The following is a 26,926-nucleotide window of genomic DNA, read 5'->3' as shown; positions in this document are numbered from 1 at the left end:
CATCGCAACCAGTCTGCGTGAGTAATATTTCTATGGTCTACAACATCCACCGGAGGGTTGCCAATTTGTGGTGCTTTCCCCAAATTGATGGGAGTTTATAAGATTTTCAAGAGTTTCATTGGACTTTTTGTGGGATTAATAACTATGACTTAATCCAAATTTTGACATTTGACACGGAATTTGCAATGCGCTTTGTCACAGATAAAAGAAATATGTTTACAAGTGACGAAACGATAAGCTAGAATAATATTAACTTTTGAAAACAGCTCATATGGTCTCATAGAAATCGTTGTATCTCCCTTACTATCATAGTGAGAAATTTGATCTAAACGGTGTTAGAAAGAGAAAACACCACGCTTTATATTCAAATATAGAAGTTAACCATAGAAGAATTAAAATTTACACCTCTATGAAACCAAAGTTTCTGACAGAAATTTGAGAAAAATTTATGTTACTTTGTGAATTTTTATATGAACTAACGGAAAATGCAGTGATGTTTTGATTAGTAATTTTAGTTCAGTGTATAGACATTTTTTATGTTTGCATTCAAATAATAATATTTGAAAATGTATTTCATCACTTTCCAAATACAGTTTTAAGTTTTCGGATACATTCAGAAATATTCCAATTATTTGGATTGAAAATGCACACAAATTCTGACAGAATGTGCCAGAGGCCTGAGGGGTTAAGATACGATAATTCCTTGCCAAGTCAGTAAAAAATATTTTAGTATGCTAGGAGCATTTTTTAAGGTTCAAAATACCATAAAATCGAGGCAAGTGCGGTGAGCTATATGCAACGGATTTGCTGGTATTCAAGAGGTTAAAACATTATTATGTAAATCTAAAATATGAATGTGTGTAATCTAAATTTCAGAACCATACTCCCACTACCGCATCTGGGTGCGCGCTTACTACACTGACCCGGCGTCGCTTCCGTCCGTGCCCCCCGCCTCCCTCCTGTCCCCACCCTCCCCACCGCTGCTGGTGCTGACGGACGTGCCGCCCCCCTCCCCGCCCACCCTGCGCAACCTGTCCTGCGACCAGCCGCCCGGCACCATGCAGCTGGCGTGGTCGCGTCCCGACCGGTACGCCCGCACGCTGGACGCGTACATGGTCACGCTGAGGAGGGTGGGCGGCGGCGTGCAGAAGATCAATCTAGACACGGAGGAGGATCATATCGAGACAGCCATTAGTCTGGTGAGAATACTTTGTTATTGCATAACCTAACCTAACCCAACTTAACATTCGCACACATAGCAAAATAAAACTGACAAATGATCAGAAATTCTCCCCAAAATAAAATCGATCCCTTCTGCAGAAAAACAGCGTTATGTAAAAAGTAAGCTCTGGGATACGGGCTGTTAAAACATTTCATTTGACTGTAGTGACCATATACGCATTGAAAGTCAAATAAATTTATACACAATAAGTTATCTGATAGTATTATTGTCCCAGCGTCTGGACGATGTAGGCCCTCTGATTGGTCAAATTAAAATTGTGTGATTCTGATAAATTCTGCATAGGGGGTCTGCAGGCAAAAAATACCAATCTGCCCCTCAATTTTAAGCAACAGTAAGGTTCATTTCGGTTTGCAGGCGACTGGATACAAAAAAAAATAAGACATTAAAAATTAAGACACAATTTCATACTGAAAAAGAATCGCCACATGTAATACGATATTTCTTCAAAAATATCGTTTCTGCTCATATAATTTTTGGATAATATCGAAGAAAATATGTTTTAGAAAGTTCATAATCCATTGGATTAATTACATTACAGTGAAAATTATCCACAATTACGTGATTACGTTTGACGAAAAAAGCACGCGTTCATTCAAAATGGCCGATACGCACCGCGGCAATAGCTGGCCGACAGAGCGCACCTCTGGCGGTGCAAGAACGAACCAAATAACTGGCGCGAATATTTAAGTATGCAAAATTACTTGACCAGCGTTTCATAAGAAGATTTCTTCTGGAAGTTTATTTAAACTTTGCAATGGCATTTTTCATTATTATTTATATATTTTTTTTGCTTATTAATTATATCTGATTTTATATTGACATGTTTTCTAATTTCTAAAATTTAAAAATTATTTATTTGCGATGCTTCAATCCTGATTGTTTATTTATATCTTAAGAAATAGGGTAAAAATACCGTTTGAAGAGAATATATTTAATTTTTTTATTTAGTATTTCAACTATCAATTTATTAGAATAACCGTTATTAAATGTTATTTGTCTTATGAATATATTGTTTTATGGTTACATGCTATTTTTTTCAGGTCTTAAAATACTTCACACAGGATATAAAGCATCGCAAATAAATAATTTAGAAATTTTAAAAATAAGAGAACATGTTTATAAAAGCAGATACAATTAACAAGAATTTTTTTTATAAACTATCTTTTAAAAATTTTCCATTTAACTGGTGGTCTTTCATATTGTAATTCATAATTCTTATAAACCCAGCCTACTCTTACCCCTCCCCCCTCCTTCCACTTCTTTTTTCCAATTGTAATCTAAATTAAATTTTTGACTTCGGTGTATACTTCGTTCATGAAACATGTATTGGTTGTATATAATAAAGTGATTTTAAAAAAGTTATTTGTTTTTTAATAAAATAAAGTTTAATCGGATAACATTATTTTATCTATTTCCGTTGTATATTAATGCATACGTACATAATAAAATGTAAACATTATATTTATTTATTAATTGGACAATTTGCATAGCGCCGCTTTTGTGAGATATCACCTCAGGGGCGCTATATTGTAATAATCTACCTTTATATATAGATTTTTACTCTCCTGATGAATGTGTATATATATTCTAACTTTAAACTTTATTAGATACAGTAACAGTTTTAGGTAAAGAATTACCACCAGTTGGAGTAAAATTCACACCTTTTAATTAAACCGACTGCTAATCTCATCGCACAATTACCCTCCTTTTATTCATAAACACGGGTACAATTAATCAATATGGAATAATCTATTATTTTAGTCAACTTTGTTATAACTATATTTAATTGTGACAAACTATACGATAATGATTCAACTTATAGACATTGACGGTTGTAACACATATTTAAGCACTGCAAGTCTCCTATGAGCTAATTATATTAGGTACGGTAACAGTTAATATCAGTTGTAGACAATAATAGTAGTCAATAATAGTGTTTCATTTGAAATAATCCATCCATCACAAATACGTAAAATTTCATTTATTTAAACAACTGTCATTCTTATTATGCGTAAATTTAGCATGTTATTATACATTAACTCCTTCCTGTTCCGTGTTTTAACTATATATACTGACCCTCTCTCTGTGAATGACCTGATATCTATCTATTATGTAACTGTTGTTAATATCACTTAAAATGGGCGAATCCCACGTAAGTGCCGCCCGCAGGGCCTAGCAGAAAAAAACCCTCGGAGCGGGTTTTTAACTGCTAGTTTCAATTAATATACAACTCGTTTTATGTATTTTAATCTATTCATTCATAAGTCTTGAGTAAAATTCACGTAAAAGAAGAAAAAAAATAACGCAAGCGCCGATCGCATAAACCGTCAGTTTCAATTAAGTAATGGCTGACTTATACTGCGAGTGCGCTACAGGCTGTCACCATAGGATTTGTACTGCGGTTTTAAAACGATTTTTGCTATGGACGTAATTTTGATGGATCTGCGCTAAACAGAGTTATTTGGATGATGCTGTTTTTCCGCATAAGTGGCTCAATTATCAATAATAACAATAAAAATGTTGTCTTTTTAATTCAATATACATATTTTATTTTTAATATTTTCAGCTAGTGGACATTGTGAACAACGTGTCCCTCTACGAAGTCACTCTTCAGGCATTCACCAAGTCCATTGTGGACCCTAAAATATTTGTCAATGGCACGGAAACGGAAGCCTATCAGGTAAACCCGTTAAATGTTCTGTTGCCTACAGTGGCACCCAAAACCTCCAAAAACTACCAAATCTTCTAATATCTTACCTCACACATTTTCGATTTGGTTAAAAATTAACATTCAATGCACAGTATCTGATTATTTCAATGTACGGGCAACGTACGACTGATGTCATAGTTTACGCAAAGCATTCTAGAATCCTCCTGGTTCCAAGCTCCAGCTCGTCGAAATGATACCCAGATTTTGCATTAGAACATGTCTACCTCTTGTAAGGGTTTCGAGGCTCCCACGCTGGGGCGCCAGTGTAACGGTGCCAGTGTTGAGTTGCCGGCAGTCAGCTCCAGTGGTAGAATCAGGAGACTCGTGGTTTAGCTCAGCTGGGGTCGGCAATCATGCCTTTACACCTGGAACAGATTCAACAATTCAACTCCACTCTCTCGTCAAGTGAAACGCTAATGGAATGATTCATGAGTGTATTTACAGTTAAACAAGCACACACATAGTAAAACACAAAAGGGGCACATAATATACTTCCAAAATAAATCATGATTGAATTTAACAAATCTATCTCTCATTTTGGTTTCGTCTGGCAGACGTCTGTGACAGGCTTTTAAATAGGCACATAATGGGCAAAGGTTTGGTGTACTCTTACATGAGATGTTCCATGAATTCAGGGTTGCTAGGGCCAGCGAGGAGTTACTTCCAGAACTCCTTGTCCACACGTGCAATCGGGCGCGTGTTAGGCTGGGCGATGCTCTGCTCCCGGAGAGCGTAATGTCGGGGCCGAGTCTAGAGTTGAAGTGCAAGATGACCAACGCGCGTTGAAACCGTTGGGATTCTTGGCGTGGTGCGCAGGAATGCATGCGCACCATTCTGCGTTGAATATTATTTCGCGGGTTTTTTAAATGTGTTTGAGAGATCTGTTACGTTACACTCTTTTGACTTCAGTGGATAATAATTTTTTGTAATGTATATTCTGTTTGCAGGTGACGATGACCCCCGACTGCATAGCCTCCCCCCTGCTGGGTGGCGGCCGCACCGGAGCGGGGCTCGGGGCTCCTGATGACGGGGAGCTGATCTCCCAGCCGGAGCTGGGTTACATGATCACGCTGCTAGCCTTGGGCGTGGCCATACTGCTCGTCTTGCTCTCGCTCTACCGCTGGGGGTGGGTCAAGCTAACTAACTAACTAACTAACTAACCACCACGCCATGTCTCCGCAAGGGTAGGCGGAGAGGTTTCTCCACCACACAGCTCTATCTCGGCAGACACGTTGTTGGACATTTGCAAATACCCTGAGAAATAATAAAAATAATTATGCGTGCGACTTTTGATTGTGATAAAAAATTGCCTAAACGTATATTGAAAGATGCATTATCCTGAAAAGCTACGCCTTCCTGCAATAGTAAGGCTCTGGTAATTCCATGTAGTTTGCATATCAATCCATCAGAAAACAATGGGCACTTTTTGCAATTATGGTTTTTTTGTTAAGTAAATTCGAATTTTCAACTAGATCCTAAGGAAACCAATTTTATAATGATTATCAGGTTTTTTAATTCAAGTACAAGTAACAATCATTATTTGAATTTCTTTGTCCAAAGTGACACTGCAATGCCGTCTATTGTGAATTTCAGGAAACACTGAACAGAGTGCCCTTCAAATTCAATTGTTTATCAAGTATTTAAATATATTTTAATTTATAATCAAGTAGCCGATGTTAACTCGGCGCTGCTCGGGAGTTATATATGGTTTAGCGTAATGTTATAAGGTTGCAAATTCTGGTGTACCTTAAAACTGGGTGCGTCTTTAAGGTGGAAATGATATTATTGTAAAAAATTGAAATACATAGTTAATATTTTGAAGTTTTTTTTTACATTTAATCGTGCCATGTCTTCCACGGGCATCCTCGACTTTTATATCATTCACTACTTTATACCATTCAAATCACTCTCTTAACACTCCTGACACTAAGAAGAACAAAATTTTCAAAAATTTCAGCAATATCTGTCGACTACTTTTCAAGTTTTCCCAGAACAAACATAGCCAGATTGAATTTTTATTTATTTATTTAAAGATATTAGGTATTCGGAAGCTTTGCCTGTCCAACTAGGAAAGTTTCCCATTCCAGGACTGCTTTATATATTACTGCTTGACTTTTCTCTACTTTCTATAAATATAATACAGGGTTTTCCAATAAGAGGTGTTATTTTGATATTCAACTGTAAAAGATCAATGGTTTCGTTGCTTGTGTGGCACGTAGCGCCGTCTTGTTGAAAGTAAATGTTGTCCAGATCAATACCATCCAATTCCGGCCATAAAAAATCATTAATCATCTCTCGATAGCGCAATCCATTCACCGTAACTGTTGCCCTAGCCTCATTTTCGAAAAAGTAAGGTCCAATGACTCCGCCGGACCATAAACCGCACCAAACAGTCACACGTTGAGGATAGAGAGGCTTTTCAACAATAACTCTTGGGTTTTCCGAGCCCCAGATGCGACAATTTTGCTTGTTGACGAAGCCACCGAGGTGGAAATGGGCCTCATCACTCAAGATGATTTGCATTTGATTCACTCAAGTGAATTTTAATAATTTCAATGCGTTGTTGAAGCGTGTATCCTTCCTATTTATTAAAGGTGTAGTTTCTACTTGTCAAATGTCAAAAAATGATAGCTTCAAAAGTAACATATACCGAAATAGCGGGTTATTCAAAATAACACCTCTTATTGGAAAACCCTGTAGTTTTTAATCTATAGGACACACACATACCTACATTGCCTTTTATTTGTGTGTATAGAGAAAGATGATACATAAACTAAGCAAAACAAAAATAAATCAAATATTGTGGTGCTTAACTCTCTTGATGACTCTTGGTATGACCTGACTCAAATATTTGATTCACTTGATCGAGGTTAAAGGGGGTGACAGATTACGTTATAAGTTCAAAGCGTTTTATATAATCCCATACAGACCTGTCACACCTAAAAAGATGACGTGCTATAAGTGTGGGCGTGGCGACGATATGCCCCGTGATCTGCTAGCCAGGCTATTATTAATTATAATTCTCTCCATTGCAGGACGGCGTTCAAGAAGTGTTACCCCATGTCCTACCTATTCCTTGAGGAGGGAGGGGGCGGTGAGGGCTGCGGGGAGGGGGGCGCCACCAACAAGCCGGATGTGCAGGCCAACGCAGCCAAGAAAGCAGGTCTGTTCTTTGTTCACACTTCTTGGTTCTTCTTCATAACAAAAAGATTACCGCAGAATGAAAATTAAATTCTCGCCTGATATTTAGGGGTATTTCAAATTTTTCCTACTCCGACGTTTAACATGTTAAACTCGGTGACAGCCAGTGAGGAGCAAACCGGGGAAATGGTGAATAAACTGTGTTGAAGAGGGTTGGAGCAGGACTGGAAGCACTGTAGGCGATTGTGAGGGACCGCAATCAATGGAGAGCATTTGAGGAGGAAGAAATCCCACCTGCACATGTTCATACTGTTGATAAGTTAATCAAATATTTACGCCTCACCCGATTCTCTCGTAAAAATGTAATTTTTTCTTGCTTTGCAGTGAGTCCTGCCCATGCCGTGGTGTTCTGGGGAGCTGCGGAAGGGGCTTTGAAGGCGGGAGGAGGGCTTGGGGGCTCCCGGGAACAACTGTGGGACGCGCTGCACCCTCCAGTACCAGTGGACAGGTTCCTGGCACACACGGCCGCCCTGCATCAGGATGGGGACATTGGCTTCAGGTAATCCAAGCAAATAGTGTCTCCTAGCTTCCACAACATGGCATTTAACACCCTAAACTTCTTCTCATCAAGGTCCCATAATTTCAAATTATTCCCTTGACAGTAACACATTGATAATCGCTTGATTCTACAACATGGTATTACGAATACTCCCTGCGTATCTGCACTTTCTTCCCATCATTTCAGCTTATTCCCTTGACAGACCCCTGGAGACCCTCTGACATTGAGAGATCAGAGAGTCTCCGTCAACCGGCTTCTCCCAATCCGGCCTGCAAAGCAGCTGGTGGGCAAAGCATCCGCCACCAAGACCTCACTCCATGAAGCGTGAAATCCAATACTTTTATTGCAGTGCAGGACTATGAGCCTGCTTAACCGCGGCAATTATAGTGATTACAACATGATCCTCAACACCTACCACTAAAGAAACTCCCTCATTGAGTGTGTACCCATATTGAGAGCAGTTGCCTTGGTCGCTTGTTGTTTGTCTCACTTGTCTCATTCATTCCAGTACTGGTATTTGAGCCACTTGTCAGTACGGAGTTTGTACATCAGCAACTGACCTCGTGTCTTTGTTCTGTTTCCAGTAAAGAGTATGAGCTGATCCAGTCCAAGTCTGCCCTGTTGGGTCACACTTCTCATCACAGCCAACATCCGGATAACCGTCACAAAAATCGTTATCTGAACATCACTGCCTGTGAGTACATATTATTTCATTACGCACAAAAGGACTACTTCACATACAAAGTACAAATATTGTAAATTAAAAAAATATAAATCATCACTACGGTGACCAGGTATGTCATCAAAATGACAATTCAACACACCTACAAAAAGTGATATAAAGACATGAAAAGTAATGAAACAAAAGGTTACATAGGTATGTAACTATTAAACCTAGTTTTTATCACTTTTAATGACTCTATATGACTTTTTAAAGGTGTGTTGAATTTTCATTTTGATGAAATATCATGGAATCCTATTAATATTAATGAAGTTTTTATGGATTTCAGTCACCTTCTTAATTAGGCGTGCTCGATGCGTTTTGGGTCTTTCCAGGACTTCAAGAACAAATTTAAAGTAATGGCCGGTTCCAATTTAGCGCTCCTGAAACATTGACTATATAAGGAGGAAGAACAATATGGCATGGTGACCCAAAAATTAATCACGATAATACCGTGAAAATCTCAGATCATATATCACCGCTTGTTTAAGTTTATTTGGCATGTGGTATTGTTCTTTCAATTGTTGTTCCATCAGCTTGTGGCGTACATCTATGATTAATGCCGAAAATTCTCGTCCATAATTCATAAATGATTTACTTTCAGATGACCATTCCCGAGTGTGTCTACTCCCCTCTTCCTCCTGCAACTGCGACCCTGGCCGGGATCACCGCCGCTCCTGCACCTCCAAACCCTCCCCCCCTCACCAGGCCAGCGACACCTCCCCACATGCAGATTATGTCAATGCCAACTTCATCGACGGCATCGTGGCCGAGATAGACGCCGAACTCGCCAAGTTCATCATTCAACAGAACGAGCGAAGAAAGCTCGCTCACAAAAAGAAACTAGACGCGGAAGCGACAAAATTAGAAATTATGACGAGACAAGCAAATCTAGACGCTAAGATCTCGCAACCTCTCTTGCCGAACAATGTCGAAGGGCATTCGCTAGAGTCCAAAATCCCGCAAGGTTACAACACGGTCGATCCGCGCATTTCGCTCGGTCCGTTTGAATCTAAAATACCCAGCGGCAATGTCGTCAAAGACAAACTAACCCTCGAATTGAACGGCGATCGCAAAGTCACTTCGCCGGGTCTAGAAATTTTGCCAAACACATGTCGTCTGTCGATTAATTTGGATAAAAAAGAAGCGGAAAAGGAAAAAGAAAAAGCTGAGAATGATACAAAGAGTGACACCAAATCGGTTAAAGAGTCCAAAGGTAAAAAGCGCTCGACGTCCGCCGATACCAGAGATATTATCATAGATAAAAAGACGGGCAGTAGGGGACACAGTAAGAATTCCTCGGTGGTTGTGAATAACGATTCGAGCCCCCTGAATGGGGTGCCGAAGATTGAGGGGGCGTTCTTGAACATAGAGTTTTCGGGTATTGTGGACTCGGAACGCGAGTTGCAGAAGGCGCGAGAGGCAGAAAGACTGGAAGAGGCAAACAGACTGGCCAAGGAGGCTGCGGACGAGACATTGGATGATTTGGATGATCTCTACGCTCAGATTGGTAAGTTTCCATAACATTTTAATTAAATTATTAAAACATTGGCCAACAGTGCATATTCTTTGCTGTTACCTTAAGAGGAAATTTAGGCATATCGACCATTCCTTTTTTTAAAGATGCTGTCAGATAGTCAGAGAATTTGTGTGTATTTCCGCTTCTCAATAAAATTTTATTTTTGAAATAAATTAATAAGTAAAACCTCAAATTGTAAGATTTAATTATTAATTAAGACAATATTAACAATTCCTAAAGTAAAATTTGAAATAAAAATAAGATATGTTTATCTAAGTCACTAGATTGCATTTAGTTTGGGTTGAATCTTGCGATCATACATAAAGACAGCAGCCAATAAAAATGTGCTGTGAGAAAATGAAGACAATGTTGGTAGTTCTTATTCGAAGTATGAAACAGTTAAATATGACGGAAGGAGATAGGGTCTCATTAGCTCAGTGGTAGAGCGGTGCCCCGGCAAGGCAAGAGTCCTGGGTTCGACTCCTAGATGTGGCTGTATCTTTTTCTGTTTTTTCTTTTTCAAATTTTCCTTTAGGAATCGCTAATATTGTCTACAATAATTAAAATCAAAATAAATGGGATATAATCATATTATATTTTTTCTAATATTAAAATTTTGAAATCAAATATAAAAAGTTTTAAAAATGGATCACATTACGTTTTTTGTCTAAACTTGAACTAAAATTACTGATACAGTAGAACCTCGTTAATTCGAAATCCACGGGACATCAAAAATCAAATTTCGAATTAACGAATTCCCACGTAATTCGAAATTTTATGGAAAAAAATAATACTCCGAAAATCGATTTTCTCGGCCGCCTCTTCAAATCCGGGTGGTATTTTAGTTGTAAATTCGTATTAATAACAATTATTTCTTTATTTTCGCGGCCGATTACCGTAGCGGCCGGCCCTTTAAATTCAGTTATTCGCAATAAATTCGTAAAAACGCTATATATTTACGCGTAAATCGAGATTTTGCTGCCGATTTCGGTCGCGGCCTACCCTTTAAATTGAGATATTCGTAAAAATAGGATATATTTCCGCGTAAATCGAGATTTCGCAGTATTTATTTATTTTACTTATCTTTATTTTATTTCAAATATTTGAATTTAAATTCGTAAAAATACGATATATTTCCGCGTAAAACGAGAATTCGCGGCCGTATTCCGTCGCGGCTGGCTCTTTAAATTCAGTTATTCAAAATAAATTCGCAAAAATACGATATACATATTTCCGTTTAAATCGAGAATGCGATCTGACCCTAAAAATTCAGATATTTGATGTAAATTCGTAAAAATATAATATATTTCCGCGTAAATCGAATTTTATCGGCAGTTTTTCGTTGCGGCCGGCCTTTTAAGTTCAGATATTTGAAGTAAATTCGTAAAAATATGTCATATTTCGGCGTGAATCGAAATTTTTCGACCGATTTCCGTCGCGCCGTATTTTTTAACTCGGATATTCGAAGTAAAGTTAATAAAAATACGATATATTTCCGCGTAAATTGAAATTTCGCGTCCGATTTCCGTCGCGGTGGGCTCTTTAAAATTCAGATATTCGAAAAAAATTCGTAAAAATACGATATATTTACACGTAAATCGAGATTTAGCGGCCGATTTCCGTCGCAGCGGGCCATTTAAATTCAAATATTCGAAATAAATTCGTAAATATACGATACATTTACGCGTAAATCGAAATTTCGTGGCCGAGTTTCGTCGCGGCCGACCCTTTAAATTTAGATATTTGGTGTAAACTCGTAAAACTACGACACATATCCGCGTAAAACGTATTTTCTCGGCCCTTCAAACTCGGATATTGGAAATAAATTTGAAAAAGTACGACATTCCAGTGTAAATCAATTCAGATTTACAAAATAATAATACTTATTAGGACGATGTATAACCACGTAAAAATACATTTTTCGGCGTTTTACCGCCACGGCTGACTTTTAAATTCAGATTTACGAAATATTATGATTTATTTTCGCAAAAATCGAATTATTTCGAATTACACAAACAAATTTTCGTGCGCGGACAAAAATAAATTTCGAATTACGAATTAACGAATTTCGAATTAAAAAAAAATTTGTATGAAAAAAATTTTCTGCGGAAATTTTTTTGGCGAAAATTTCGAATTACGCGTTTTTTCGAATTATCGGGGTTCGAATTAACGGGGTTCTACTGTAACGAAAATAAAAAACATATCTTATCACAAACATTACTGCCACCTTACTTTTGTAGGCTTTTCATTATCTAATAATTTCGAATTTGGGTGAGGGCACTGGTAAAGGCCCCGTTATTACTTTTGATCAAAATTATAATGTTATTTTTAAAATTATTTGATTATCACATTTTTTTATGTTCTCTGGAAGAGTATTGTACAATCTTGTTGCAATGTACCTAAAATTTCATGTCTGAATGTTTGTCTTTGTTATTGTTTCGAGTACAGAGAGTATTTAAACTTTTTGTGTAGTATTTATGTATGTTTGTATAAAGGTGCGTGAGGATTGTTTTTGCGTAGATCTGCCGAACGTCAAACACATTCATAATATTAAAGATTAAGTTGGAGTCTTTAATTAGAGGTAGCCTAAGGATTATTTTGATTATGGTTTTCTGTGCTTACGCAACGATTTCTATACCATACGAGCTGTTCCGAAAAGCGAACAATTGACCATGGATAATTGCTGTTTGTTCAAAAAACTGAACAAATTATCCTGAGACGATATACAGGAAAGTAAGTTAATATTTTTACCCAACCGATACATATTTGGGAATCATCACTTTACTGGGGTAAAAGCGGTTTTATGCAGTACGCCTTAGTAGAGAAAGAGACAAAAAGTTTGAAATAACCACCCATAGACACTAAGCTATTGAAAGCATTATTCGAATTGAAATCTACCTTTATATTGTTGGGCGTTACTGTCGGCTGTCACTGTTATGTGGCATATTTAGAAGCATTATTGTATTTATAAAAAAAAACTGCTGTCGCAATATATGTATATTATATTTTTATTTTTTATTTTTAAATACATAAACGGCTATACTGCCTTTTATAAATAAACATATAATAGAGTACAAAAGTAAGAAAAATAATATCATTACATAATAGTAGTTTTAAACTTAAAAATAACATACAATTATTTTGTGTATCACAACCAAAAATAACAAAAAAAGAACAATGAGAAATATCCTCATTTCATTTCAACATGTCCATATTGCGTATATAAAGTTACATTATGGAAAAATAATTTTTGAGTGCATGTTTATATTGCGGTAATTTTAAGAAATAAATGTCGCCGATGTTGGCATGTTCATTTCCCAAAATGTGTAATCGACTGATTGGTGAGTAATAATGTGATAATGTATGTGTGTTATTATAGTAGAACGGTAGAGTCAGTCTATTGTTAGCGCGACCAGGGCAATGAAATCGTATTAGTTCTATTAAATCAGGGGTATCCAGGACCGAGTGAATTATTTTATATAATATTAATAGATCACAGATTTTTCTGCGATCTGATAAATTTACGAGATTAGTCCAGTTCAATAACAAATTATAGTCCACGGATTCTCTTGGAATACCTAATTATGTTCTAAGGATGATATTCTTACTTAGTAAATTCTTTTTAATGCCATTCATAAAACACTAGCTGAAGTCCCCGGCAGTTTATCGTAAATAGACAGTAATTTTCCTCTTATTTAGTGTGCAAAATCAAATCCACGCTACCAACATTCTTTTTTATTTAAATAGACTAGCTGAAGACTAGTGGAGTTTTTTCATCATCAGATGTAGTATATATCAAAATTGTGGGGTGGAGTTGTTTTTCGAATTCTCATGAAGACAGTCACCTTCCTCCTGTTTTGAAGGTCAAGTGTGCAAAATTTCGTCAAGCTCGGTGTAAAACTAGATTAGTATAAAAAGCAAGTCCCACCCCCCGGTACACTTTTCTTTGTTTATAATACATTTGGGTGGTCGAAATTTATGCAAAACCATGGGTATTTTAACTAATTGAATTTAAGAGTTTTTGATTTGAATTTATAGTCCCATTTCTTCTATTTGATTAACAGAGACAAATCATTCCGCCATGTAATAACATGTCTTTTGTTTCCAGGCGGAGAATCGTACCGCGTGAAGTCCTCGTGGCTGCTGGACCGGAGGAGATACATCGGCACGCAAGGCCCCACGCCCGGCACGCTGCCCGCCTTCTGGCGAATGGTCTGGGACCACCGCGTGGCCGTACTGGTCATGATCACCAACCTCGTGGAGAGGGGAAGGGTAAGTCATGCAAAATATTACTAATTCGTACACAGATGTGCCACATGCCACTTAAACTTAGATAAGTCTTATGCCACTTACACTTATAAACATATTATATGATATGTCACTGCATCAAATTCAAGAAATATTGACAAACCCCTTCTTCCACAGGGATGCGTAAGTATACAATACTCTTGTCGCAAACAACTGTCGCAACAGGCTGTACATAGTACAGTAGAACCCCGTTGATTCAAACCCCAATAATTCGAAAAAACGCGTAATTCGAAATTTTTTCCAAAAAAATTTCCGCAAAAATTTTTTTCATACAAAATGGTTTTTTAATTCGAAATTCGTTAATTCGTAATTCGAAATTAATTTTTGTCCGCACACGAAAATTTGTTCGAAAAAATTTGATTTTTGCGAAAATAAATCATAATATTTCGTAAATCTGAATCTAAAAGTCAGCCGTGGCGGTAAAACGCCGAAAATTAGTATTATTATTTTGTAAATCTGAATCGATTTACACTGGAATGTCGTATTTTTTCAAATTTATTTCGAATATTTGAGTTTGAAGGGCCGAGAAAATACGTTTTACGCGGATATATGTCGTAGTTTTACGAGTTTACACCAAATATCTGAATTTAAAGGGTCAGCCGCGAAATTTCGATTTACGCGTAAATGTATCGTATATTCACGAATTTATTTCGAATATTTGAATTTCAAATGGCCCGCCGCGACAGAAATCGGCCTCGAAATCTCGATTTACGAGTAAATATATCGTATTTTTACAAATATCTCAATTTAAAAGGTAGGCCGCGACCGAAATCGGCCGCGAAATCTCGATTTACGCGTAAATATATAGCATTTTTACGAATATCTGAATTTAAAGGGCCGGCCGCTACGGTAATCGGCCGCGAAAATAAAGAAATAATTGATATTAATACGAATTTACTCTTAAAATACCACCCGGATTTGACGAGGCAGCCGAGAAAATCGAATTTCGGCGTATTTTTTTTTTTTTTTTTTCATAAAATTTTGAATTACGTGGGAATTCGCTAATTCGAAATTTGATTTTTGATGTCCCGTGGATTTCGAATTAACGAGGTTCTACTGTATGTTGCTACTCGAATCACGAGACCCGCGTCTCCACCAATCATTGTTGAATTGTTGAATTATCATAACTAGAATGCTTTCATAACCTCACTCACAATCAAACTGTTGTTGCTGTAGCTGTCATTTTTTTGCATTGATCTAAAGCAGAGGTTCCCAAAGTGGTCTATATGGACCCCCAGGGGTCCATATCGGCTTGCTGGGGGTCTATGTCAGCGAGAAAAAAATTTGGGGGTCCACGAGATTCAAATGGGGGTACATACGAGCTGATCCCCATTTACCTCAAGTCAACATTTAGGAGTTCCGTAAATGACACAATAGACCTAACACAAATACACTGTGTCCGGAAACTCGTAGTACAAGCGGGAAACTGGAGAATCTACACCACATGGGGAACCCAAAAAAACATAAAGATTTTTGATTTGAGCATTTTCAAAAAAAAAAAAAAAAAAACCAAAAAAATATATTTTTCGGCTATTTTAGGGTTAAAGTTTTTTCTGGTGTTTGCAGAGCAGAAATATTTTATGATTACACCGGGTTAAATGAAGGGTGATTTCAAAATAATGCTTCAAATCCGAGTTTCTTCATTTGTTTTACTTTCAAATAGTTTTAATTAGTTAGGTACTTTGATCTTCAGTAATAATTTATAAGAATTTGATTAAAAAAAAAAAAAAAAACTTCAAACTCGATTTACTCGATAACGAAAGCTCAAATAAAAATTAAAAAAACTACAAAATCGACTCCAAATGTGATGTAGATTCACCAGTTTCCCGCTTGTACTACGAGTTTCCGGACACCCTGTGGTGTCGCGAAGCTGCGACTCCACTATATATTTAGAGGTGGTGCAGAGCTAAAGCCCTATGCCACACGCCCAAAGGACCAGTCCCAAACTACCCCGAATGATAGATTATGGGACGATTTATGCATCCGACAAACCTGATGGACAGTGCAATAATCAAAGGTATAAATCTGGGCTTCTGGAGCACAAGATAAGCCCAGATTGGAAAGCAGGAAAGATGGACTCACCCGTTGATGACTATCACACGTCTCCAGGAGTATTAGTTGATTTCACTTCACAAAATATATGTATAACCGCCCTGTCTGATATTAATTATCACTCCGAACTCTGATAAGCAACTGACACCACTTGTCAGATTTTACATGTGTCGCAACAATATTTTTAATATGGTGACATTTTGGGATGGGTAAAAGGGTAGGTAGGACATTTGCAGGATTTGGTATTGACATTACACTTGTCCATTAAGCCTGTGGATGCATACCTAACAATCCCATATATATTGCGCGAACATTCTCCCGGCGTTGAAAGTACCTTCCGAAATTTTAAGTACTTTCAAATAAAGTAAAAAATTAAATGTAAAACGAAGTAAGATGAAATATAAATATTCTAATCAATACGCTATTAATATTACAAAGTTAAAACGAGAATTTATAAAATAATGAAATAAAGAAATAATACTTATTGTGTAGGCAAAGGAGACAATTTTACGACTGGTCGTTTAAAGTTCCCGGAAGGGGTCCTTACGCGTGCGACACGAACCACTCCGTCTTTACCAGGGAACACCTCCTCAACAACGCCCACCGGCCAATAAAGTGGAGGCGCATCCTCTTGATGCACCAATACTATGGTACCTACTAGAATGTTATTCGCGGGACTATTCCATTTTTTTCTCATCTGCAGAGAGTGAAGATACTCTATATGCCACTTCTTCCAATAAGATTGAACGAGGTGGTCCAAAAGCTCTTTCCTTTTCAGTAGACTAATGCGTTCATTAGTCAAATCATAAGCAGGTAGATGCTGAATCGGGGTAGACATCAGAAAATGAGCCGGAGTAAGAGCTTCTGGATAATGAGAACTGCTTAATAAACATAATGGCCGTGAATTAAGTACAGCCTCTATTTGTGTCAGAACTGTGAGAAGCTCTTCATAACATAAAAGTTGAGTACCCACAACCCTATACAGATGCGATTTAATGCATTTAATATTTGACTCCCATAATCCTCCAAAGTGAGGAGCGCGGGGTGGAATCGTCTTCCATTCAATTCTCCGAATGTTAAATTCATTGCGAAGAACTTCTTTAGTTGAATTTGCCTCTAAAAAATTATATAAGTCATCCAGACAATTCTTTGCGCCTATGAAATTTGTCGCATTGTCACTGTACATACACGAAACCGGTCCGCGTCTGGATAGAAAACGCTTAAATGCGTTTAAAAAATTGTCCGTGCTTAGATCTGATACCACTTCCATATGTATAGCCTTCGTTGTTAAACAAATAAATAGACATATATATGCCTTTTGACTTTTTACCCCACGACGCCTAGAAAGGGTTATATTTATTGGTCCGGCAAAATCTACACCCGTATGTGTAAATGCCTTTGCTTCCTGAACTCTAGCTGTAGGTAAATCTGCCATTAGCGGTATAATATTAGAAGGTGCAGTTTTAAAACAGAAATTACAAGCATGTACTCTTTTGCGTATTAGATTTCTCCCCGATAAGATCCAATAACGCTGTCTAATTATTGACATAAGGAGATGTGCACCAGTATGACAATTCACACGATGGTGAAAGTCTATAATTATATCGACAATATGATCCTGTCTTGGCAAAAGTACTGGATGTTTGTTTTCAAAAGGTATATTCGCGTTTGTTAATCTACCACCTATACGTAACAAGCCATTATGATCTAGGAACGGGTTTAGTTTTCGGATTGAAGGTGAGCATAATTTATCCCTCTGTATCAATTGTATATCGGCACTAAAATACCTATTCTGTAAAGCTTTTAATACATTCATTTCAGCAATGTTTAATTCCGTGGAATTTATAACTGTTGAGCGTGATAACTTTCGCATAAATCGTAAAATATATACCACAATTCTCAGCAGTTTTGGCCATGAGGAAATTTTTAAAGCGAGATTATATATCGGAGAATTTTCCTCTATTGACGTTATCGTAAATGTATGCGATTTTTTCAATTCCAAAGTATTCTCCTCCTCTCGTGAGGGGGAAAATCTTTCGACAGGCCACTCGGATACTGGGTTCGCAGCCCAGGGCGGACCGTGCCACCAAAGAGAATGATCGACCAGCTGAGCAGGCAGTAGTCCTCGTGATAAACAATCACTAGGATTGGTAACGCCATCTATGTGATAAAAATGTTTCGCGGGTAAATTTTCCTGAATTTCACTAACTCGATTAGCTACAAAAGTTTGCCACCGGTGAGGGGACGAGTGAATCCAAGAAAGTGCTATTTTTGAATCTGAAAAAGCAAATATATCGTTTATCCAAACGCGATTTCTATAAGTATCTATAATAGATCTAACGAGTCTAGATAAAATAAGCGCAGCGCATAATTCCAATCGAGCGAGCGACACTGTTTTCAGAGGGGCCACCTTGGATTTAGAACATATCAAATTCATTGTAGTGTTGCCACCCTTATCCGTGACATGAAGATATATTACACAACCGTATGCTTTCATACTCGCATCTGCGAAGGCGATAATATTTATCGTGCAGTCCTCCTTTACTCCCAAATATCGAGGTAAATTTAAATTAGAAAGCATCGGTAATTCTTCCTTGAATTTGACATATCTATTAACAATACTTTGGGGTAGTTCCTCGTCCCATCCTACTTTCTCTAACCACAGCTCTTGTAAAAGTAATTTGGCATATAAAATTACCGGAGCAACCAAACCTAATACATCGAATAAACGAGCTATTGTGGAAAGAATTGATCTTTTACATATAGTTTTTTCCTCCGTCGGACATATCATAAATCAAAAACAATCAGATATCGGATCCCATTTTAATCCTAAAATGCTACATTTATCCGAAAAATCCATTGTCGCGCGGTGCGACTCTGGTAATTGGGCCAGTAAATGAGGAGAATTACTCGACCATTTGACTAATTCAAATCCTCCACACTTGAACATCGCCATTAAATCTGTAGCCAAAGTGATGCCTTCACTTATAGTATTTACAGAATATACAAAATCGTCCATATATAAATCATTAATTGCAACTTCCGCCGCTTTCGGATAACGATTTCTTTCATCGCTCGCTAGCTGCCGTATAGTTCGCATTGCTAGAAATGGTGAACAGTTCAAACCAAACGCGAGTGAATTAAATTGATAAACTCCGATTTGTTCATCTTCGTGAAATCTATAAAGAATTTTTTGATATTTACGATGGCTTTCCGTTACCATTATACGTAGATACATTTGCTTAACATCTGCGGTTAATGCTACAGCGAATAAGCGAAATTTAATTAAAAGTGTAAATAAATTAGATTGCAAATTTGGACCTGTATACAAAATATCATTAAGTGACAACCCTGAACTGGTCTTTGTACTTGCATCTAATACAACACGAGTTTTAGTTGTTGATTTATCTTTACGAATTACTGCGTGATGGGGAATGAAATATCCCTCATCAATATTAGATGAAGACGGAACTTCAACCCTCATATATCCCTTTTCCAGATATTCAGAAACTACTTCATTATAACTGCAATGCAATTCTGGCGACGTATTAAATTTCCGTTCTAAATATTCATATCGACGCTGCGCGACACGGCGCGAATCACCTAAATTATGAGGATCTATCTTAAACGGTAAAGATACAATATACCTTCCCGATTCATCCCGTTGGACTGACTCGAGGTACATTTTTTCACATTCTGCATCTTCAGCACTCATCAACGACTTAATAGGCATGTCTTCCATCGTCCAAAACTTGGATAACGCATTATATAAATCTACATTGGTTATGGGGCCGAACGTCCACGAAACCTCCGGCGTACACGTAGGTATTTCACCCATTACAATATACCCGAATACTGTCTGTATAGCCGGTGGTGCATTCGTATTATGTTTAGATAAAACCTTATTCCCCAGCAGAATATATGGAAATAACTGTGCACCTAATAAGATATCAACATCGGATGGAACGTTCCAGGATTCATCCGCTAAGTTTAAACCCACTAAATGCTCACATGACTTTGTGTCAACATGTTGTGTAGGAAGCTTATCAGTTATTTTATCGACAACTAATAGACTAATTTTATAAGTATCTTCTGAAACGCGGGATTTAATTTTTAACGCAACGTGTCCCAATATTGGTGTCTCTACTGAACCAACACTTTTAACTACTGAATTATTTAAAGGAATTATTTTAAGATTTAATTCATTACAAGTGTTTAAACTGATTAAATTTTGTTGCGAGGCGCAATCAATGAAACACCTTACGGTTACTTGATTATTTTTATTGTCATAAGCAAATAACTGCGCGGTTGACAGTAGTACATTCGTAGCTATATTACCTGCAGAAAAATTATTATGATGTTTATGATTACGCGCTATTAATGTAATGGCTTCGTTTTTCGATTGACTTTCAGTATTCATCGTGCTCTCAAAATGCAGAGCGGTGTGATGTCGTTTTTTACAAATTCTACAATCCGATTTAGATGGACATTTCACAGTTTTATGTTTATCGCTTAAGCAGTTTACACATAAATTATTTAATTTCACAAACTGAAAGCGAGCATTTGGTCTTAATTCGTTAAATTGTTCACATTTAAACAATTCAACATGATCAGAATGATTACATTTCCGACACCTGTTACGATTATTATTACTTGACTTCGGTTCGACCACAGCGAATGAATGCGTAACTTTGTTTTTATTATTAACAACTTTATTATCATTTTGCCCAGTTCGTTCTAGGATTTTAACATGCGACCGAATGTATTCTATTAAATCGGTATATGTAGGTATAGCTTTCTCCCGTATAGACATTTCGAAATTTTGCACCAACTGTATATCTAATTTTTTCAGTGCAACATGTAATATTATAAAATCGGTTAGGTCATCAATACCTAATTCCTTGAGTGCAGCTATGGAAGACGCAAACCGTTCGATAAAATTATTTAACTCATTTGGGTTACTAGGTGCCAATAATTTTAAATTCAAAATATTGTTCAGATAAAAGGTACCTAGCACGCGTTTGTCCTGATATTTCTTTTCGAGAGCTTCCCAAATTAAAAAATAATTTTGTTCGTTCGGAAGTATTCCCGCAAAAACTGATAACGCCTTTCCTTGGAGTTTCCCTATCAGATATTGCATCTTCTGCGACGTATTCAAATTTTCATTTGAGTGAATGTTTAATTTAAAAGCTTCATAAAATATCGACCAATTCTCTTGATTACCATCGAACGATGGCATCTCGATCGGTGGGAGCTTAATTAATGGTGAATTATTTTATTTCTGTCGATCACGTGATGAATCTTGCTTTGCTATAATGCTTTCGCGTATAGAAACTACAAAACAGTACTTATTTTCGAATTTACTCCATAAATCGAAATTCATATTGTAATTTGAATCCTTTTTCAACTGAAGTGTATGAAATTCATCACACAACGTATTAAATTGTGCATAATATGTAGCTATATTAACCGTTTGTTTAACAAAATCCTCCGAACTTCTCGTCTCCCTGTCCGCAATACTTTTCCCTTTCTCATATAATTCATTAACACGATTATGCATCAAATTAATCTTCGATTCTAGTAACTTGATTTTAATATCCTGAGTACTATCGCTAGTCGCCATGATTAATTGTATGTAGGAATTTAAACACAACAATAATTACAAATGCAACCTAGTACATACAAATTAACAAAGTATAAAGAGGAAATAATATTTATTTATAACTTTAAATATGTTAATTTTAAATACCCCGTTGGTAATCCGGCTCGAAAGAACCAAAAATGGTGTCGCGAAGCTGCGACTCCACTATATATTTAGAGGTGGTGCAGAGCTAAAGCCCTATGCCACACGCCCAAAGGACCAGTCCCAAACTACCCCGAATGATAGATTATGGGACGATTTATGCATCCGACAAACCTGATGGACAGTGCAATAATCAAAGGTATAAATCTGGGCTTCTGGAGCACAAGATAAGCCCAGATTGGAAAGCAGGAAAGATGGACTCACCCGTTGATGACTATCACACGTCTCCAGGAGTATTAGTTGATTTCACTTCACAAAATATATGTATAACCGCCCTGTCTGATATTAATTATCACTCCGAACTCTGATAAGCAACTGACACCACTTGTCAGATTTTACATGTGTCGCAACAATATTTTTAATATGGTGACATTTTGGGATGGGTAAAAGGGTAGGTAGGACATTTGCAGGATTTGGTATTGACATTACACTTGTCCATTAAGCCTGTGGATGCATACCTAACAATCCCATATATATTGCGCGAACACCCTGTATAATAGACTGAGAAATTACTTATTTGATATTTGCATTTTTATATTTCGTAAAGTTTGTATATTTTGTAAAGTTGTCAATAATAATAAATAGAGTCTATGTTCCTTTTCTCATCAGAATTTATACATTCAAGCAAAACATTGCACATCGGAAGCCGCGAATTTTCCTAGTTCCCCAACTTGTTTTTGAAAAACGTCCAGGGTAATATGACGCTCAACATTTAAATGTACTTTACACAGACATCAAAACTAAGTTTGAGGACATTTTGACTATCAAAATGGAACGTTGAAGAATCGGAAAACATGTGACAAGAAGAAATTACCAGAATAAGCACTGACAAAGAACTTAAGGGGCAGTTCTGTAGGGCTAGCTACAGAAAGAAATTGCCCTTGCTTATCCTGCTTTATTTTCATTTGGTGTAATACCTCACAAGGGTGCCCATGTCTGCACAATGTAAAGACAGAGCAACTATACCGCCACCCGGTTGTTGGACAGGCAAGGGAAGGGAATCTTTTTACTAAAAAAATAAATGATTATCACATGGGACGTTAATAGTTTTGGGAAAATTCAATATTCGGCAGGCAGGGGGTCTATGGAAAAAAAAATATTTGGCAAGTGGTCTACGGGGCAAAAAAGTTTGGGAACCTCTGATCTAAAGCATACGTATTGTTACTAAATGTCTGACACAGGTGACGACATGTTCAAAGTCTCGATGATGTGAGTGGAAACAACCTAGCCCGACCTGTCGCGGGGTTAGACTGAAGTCGCCGATGAGTTTACAAAATGTCGGCAACATGTACCTACGTACAAACCTTCGCATAGATGAATGACGGATGTCGCTTCCAGTAGATACTTGAATCGAGTACCGAGAATCGAGTCTTTTACAAGAACTTTTTTTAAGTGATGTTTTATGATGAACATAAATGCCTAATGCACGTGTTAGGCTGATTTTAGTGTCACGCCGACCGCACTCGCACCGTCGGCGCTGATGGTCGAGATATATGAACTTCTAGGAAGCGTTTTTGAATGACGCGTAGCTATCGGCGCGCAAGGTGGTCAGCGCTGATGGCTACGCGGCCGTACGCGTAGCGCGTCGGCGCCGCGTAGCTGTCGGCGCTGACGATCGCACGAGCGCCTCTGCTTTCAGCAAGCGTTCTAGTGTCGAGCGGAGCAGACGTCGTCGCGTGTACAGTCATGGCGAATCGCGAAGTGGATACAGGTCGAGTTATCGATGAGGTTCGCCATATAACAAGACAAAGTCTCCAGCAACGGCTCTCTGCTCAATCAATGGATGAACATGGAGTCTTCGTCGTCGCCGGTTTTTATTTTTTGGGATATTGAAGGTTACACCCGCCCTGTCCCACCCCGGTATAGGTGACTTATGGTCACCCCTTCGGAGCTCTCGCATGAATCTAATTTTTGAATAAACGGCTCTACAAAGTATATAAATGAAGCTAGACCTTCAATGTCCCCGCATACGGTGTTAGAAAGCGGTATGCGAGCGCTTACAGGTATTAATCCAAAGACAACACAGAACAATAAGCATCAAACAATCAAGTAACAAGTTTCAGGCAAATAGTTGGTGGAGGGAACCCACACTCCAGTACCTGTAAGCACAAAAAGAACAAAGTGAAATAATAGAGTGACGGGGGAGTTTCGCCGAGCCACGTCTGGCAGTCCTGTTGAGAGATTGGTGGTGGTTGGGGTGACTGGTGCAGGTCAGGACTTCCACACCCCTTAGCCGACCACCCGGTGGTGCCCTGAAGATAAGCATGGGAAAAAGAGGGATAAACCCTAAAGAACCTAGGGGAAAGAAGCGTCAGGAGGTCGGAGGCAGGGTGGAGGTTACCCCAATCCGCACAGTCACCCCTCTGACCACCAACGCTCCTCAGGGGTGGCGCAGGTGATTGGCGGAGTCCCCCGGTAAAAACAAAAAATTAAAAGAAGCTCCAGCAGTGCATGCGGGGACGAGGCCCGTTGTCCAACCCCTATTGGGGAAAAGTAAACAATACAAAACAAACAACGGAGTTCAGTTCTAGCCTGTAAACTCGTTGCCGTTACTGAAAAAAAGAAAGAAAACCAAAAAAAAAATACATATAAAAAAAACGAGAAAAGAAAAGAAAAAAAGAAAAACAATAAACAATCCAAAAGTGCCACTTAAGAACATCGGTAGAATAAGTAAAACAAAAGTAGAAAGCATAAAAATAACATTTGCATGGTCTGTAAAGAGGACAGTATGTGAAGTATAAGATAAAAGACAAAGTAAAAGAGATAATTAGCTAAGCAAAGATATATAAAGAGTGTCTGCAATGTCTGTAAAAAGGACAGTGTGTCTACCTTAGACACAAAACATAAGAAAAGAAAACTGAAAATTAGAAGAAAATAGGATACAAGTTGTTTAAAAGAAATGTAAACGAAAGAAAATCATCTGAAGCAGCTGGTACAGTAAGGAAAGAAAAATAATAAAAATAAGAAGAACAGAATGCATAAACAATAATCGGAGAATTGTAAAAGAATTAGTCATGGAGCAGGAGCAATACACCAGGGGTTCTCACTTATCACACTAGTCAGCGACTCTAAGCACAGACCATCTCTCAACCCAGATCCTAGTAAACTTCCTCAGACATTCGAAATTAACTCTGTTAGAAACAAGATCGGTGTTCCACACCGGTCTAATGGGGACATTCAGACCGTCTATCATTTCGTCTCTGGCATCCTTCAAGATCTCACAGTGCCACAGAATGTGCTCGGCCGACTGGTAAGTATTGCCACAAGCGCAATTGGGATGGGTAGACAGGGCAAGGCTGTGAAGCCTCCCCCTGAATTCCCCATGTCCTGAGAGGAGCTGCGTCATGTGATGGTCCAGTTTGAGGAAGGCCCCTTCCATTCTGAGTTTAACTGATGGGAAGAAGGAAAAGGTCCATCTTCCCATGCTCGACCTATCCCAACGGACCTGCCACTCTTTGAGCGAAAGGTCCCTCATCGTCCGAAGCAGTCCAGGGAGAGTTCCCGGTCCACCTGGTGTCAGAACGACACCAAGATGGGTTGCCGGGGATCCTCTGGAAAGTCTCTGCTTGGTTAAGACTTCCCTAATCTCCAGATCGATTGGCAAAATGCCGGCCAAAACTGGCAAAGCGTCCGAAGCAACAGTACGGTATGCGCCAGATAGTGCCAGCAAAGAAGTTCGCTGGCCCCTAGTAAGAGCGAGGAGTATAAGGCAGTTATCCAGGCGGTGCTCCCAAACAGAGGCAGCATACGAAACTTGCGCAACGTATACGCCCCTGTACAGAGCACGTAGTGCCGGATTGCGTAGTCCCCATTCAGCGGTGGAGAGTCTCCTCAGCTTTAGGAACAGCGCCTGAGCCTTGCTTGAAACATCTTTAACATGAGCCAGAAATGAGGACGATCGATCGAGTGTTACACCTAGATACTTGACCGTGTCTGCAAATTTGATGTTGGTGTCTCCCATCCGGATGGTAGGGTTTCTTTTTCTACTGAGAGAGCCCTTCATCAGGAGACCCTTTGTCTTGTGGGGAGCGAAGGTCATCTTATTCCTCTCCCCCCATTTAAGGAGGGTGTTCAAACCATCACCAGCCTTTTCTTCAATTTCCTTTCTGCTGTTCCCCGAGACAAGATACATCTTATCATCCGCGTAGTCGATCATGATACATCCTTCAGGCAAGGGTAACCTAGAGGAGTCGTCAAAGTCAATATTCCAAAATTCAGGTCCCAGAACGGAGCCCTGGGGACAACCCATATTTACTTCGCGTTCTATAGTAAAATCACCATGGGATATCGAGACAGTTCGTCCCGATAGGTAGTTGTCAACCGATTTAAACAGGCGTTTTGGACAATTCCTACTTTTAACCTTTGTGCGTATCATGTCCCACCACGCGAAGTCGAAGGCACCAGTTATATCTAAGAAGATTGCTACAACGTACCTCTTTGTGCAGACCTTCACCCAGTTAAGCGCAAACGAAATGGCGTGCACGGTGGATTTACCCGGGACGAAACCAAATTGTAGTTCACTGGACGGTGAAAGTGTACTGCGAAGTCGCTGCCGAATTAGTATTTCCAGGATCTTGCCGAGGATTGGGAGCAAGGTTATCGGGCGATAAGCCTTTACGTCGGTGAGTGGTTTGCCGTTCCCTTTAGGTATAATCCTGAGCACGCCCCTCTTCCATTCAGAAGGGAAAATTCCTCTTCTCAGGCACGATTCCATCACTTGAAAGAGCTCCTCTTTAGCGTGGACCCAGACATGCTTCACTATCTCGCCATTAAGTCTGTCATGCCCTGGTGCCTTCTTTGGACCCAAACCCTTAATTATAGCACCAATTTCAGCTCTAGTGACAGGAGTGATTCTATCCTCTTGGGCGAG

General features: G+C 38.5%; 1 protein-coding gene across 1 annotated transcript in view; it reads left to right on the top strand.

The window, feature by feature from the left end:
• The window catches only part of LOC149409853 (uncharacterized), a 79,425-nt gene that overhangs the window by 26,972 nt on the left and 25,527 nt on the right, over positions 1 to 26,926 (top strand). Inside the window, exons 3-10 of the mRNA XM_089649090.1 lie at positions 877 to 1,199; positions 3,810 to 3,923; positions 4,901 to 5,079; positions 6,989 to 7,116; positions 7,479 to 7,653; positions 8,238 to 8,347; positions 8,979 to 9,884; positions 14,002 to 14,165. Of these exons, the coding sequence (XP_089505216.1) occupies positions 877 to 1,199; positions 3,810 to 3,923; positions 4,901 to 5,079; positions 6,989 to 7,116; positions 7,479 to 7,653; positions 8,238 to 8,347; positions 8,979 to 9,884; positions 14,002 to 14,165 (2,099 nt within the window). The remainder of the gene's footprint in view (positions 1 to 876; positions 1,200 to 3,809; positions 3,924 to 4,900; positions 5,080 to 6,988; positions 7,117 to 7,478; positions 7,654 to 8,237; positions 8,348 to 8,978; positions 9,885 to 14,001; positions 14,166 to 26,926) is intronic.

The sequence above is a fragment of the Hesperophylax consimilis genome, chromosome 29, assembly GCF_061612785.1.
Source record: "Hesperophylax consimilis isolate HC1 chromosome 29, BYU_Hcon_1.0, whole genome shotgun sequence".
Classification (NCBI taxonomy): Eukaryota; Metazoa; Arthropoda; class Insecta; order Trichoptera; family Limnephilidae; genus Hesperophylax; species Hesperophylax consimilis.
Note: the sequence above shows the minus strand (reverse complement) of the source record. Positions and strands in the feature narration are given on the sequence as shown.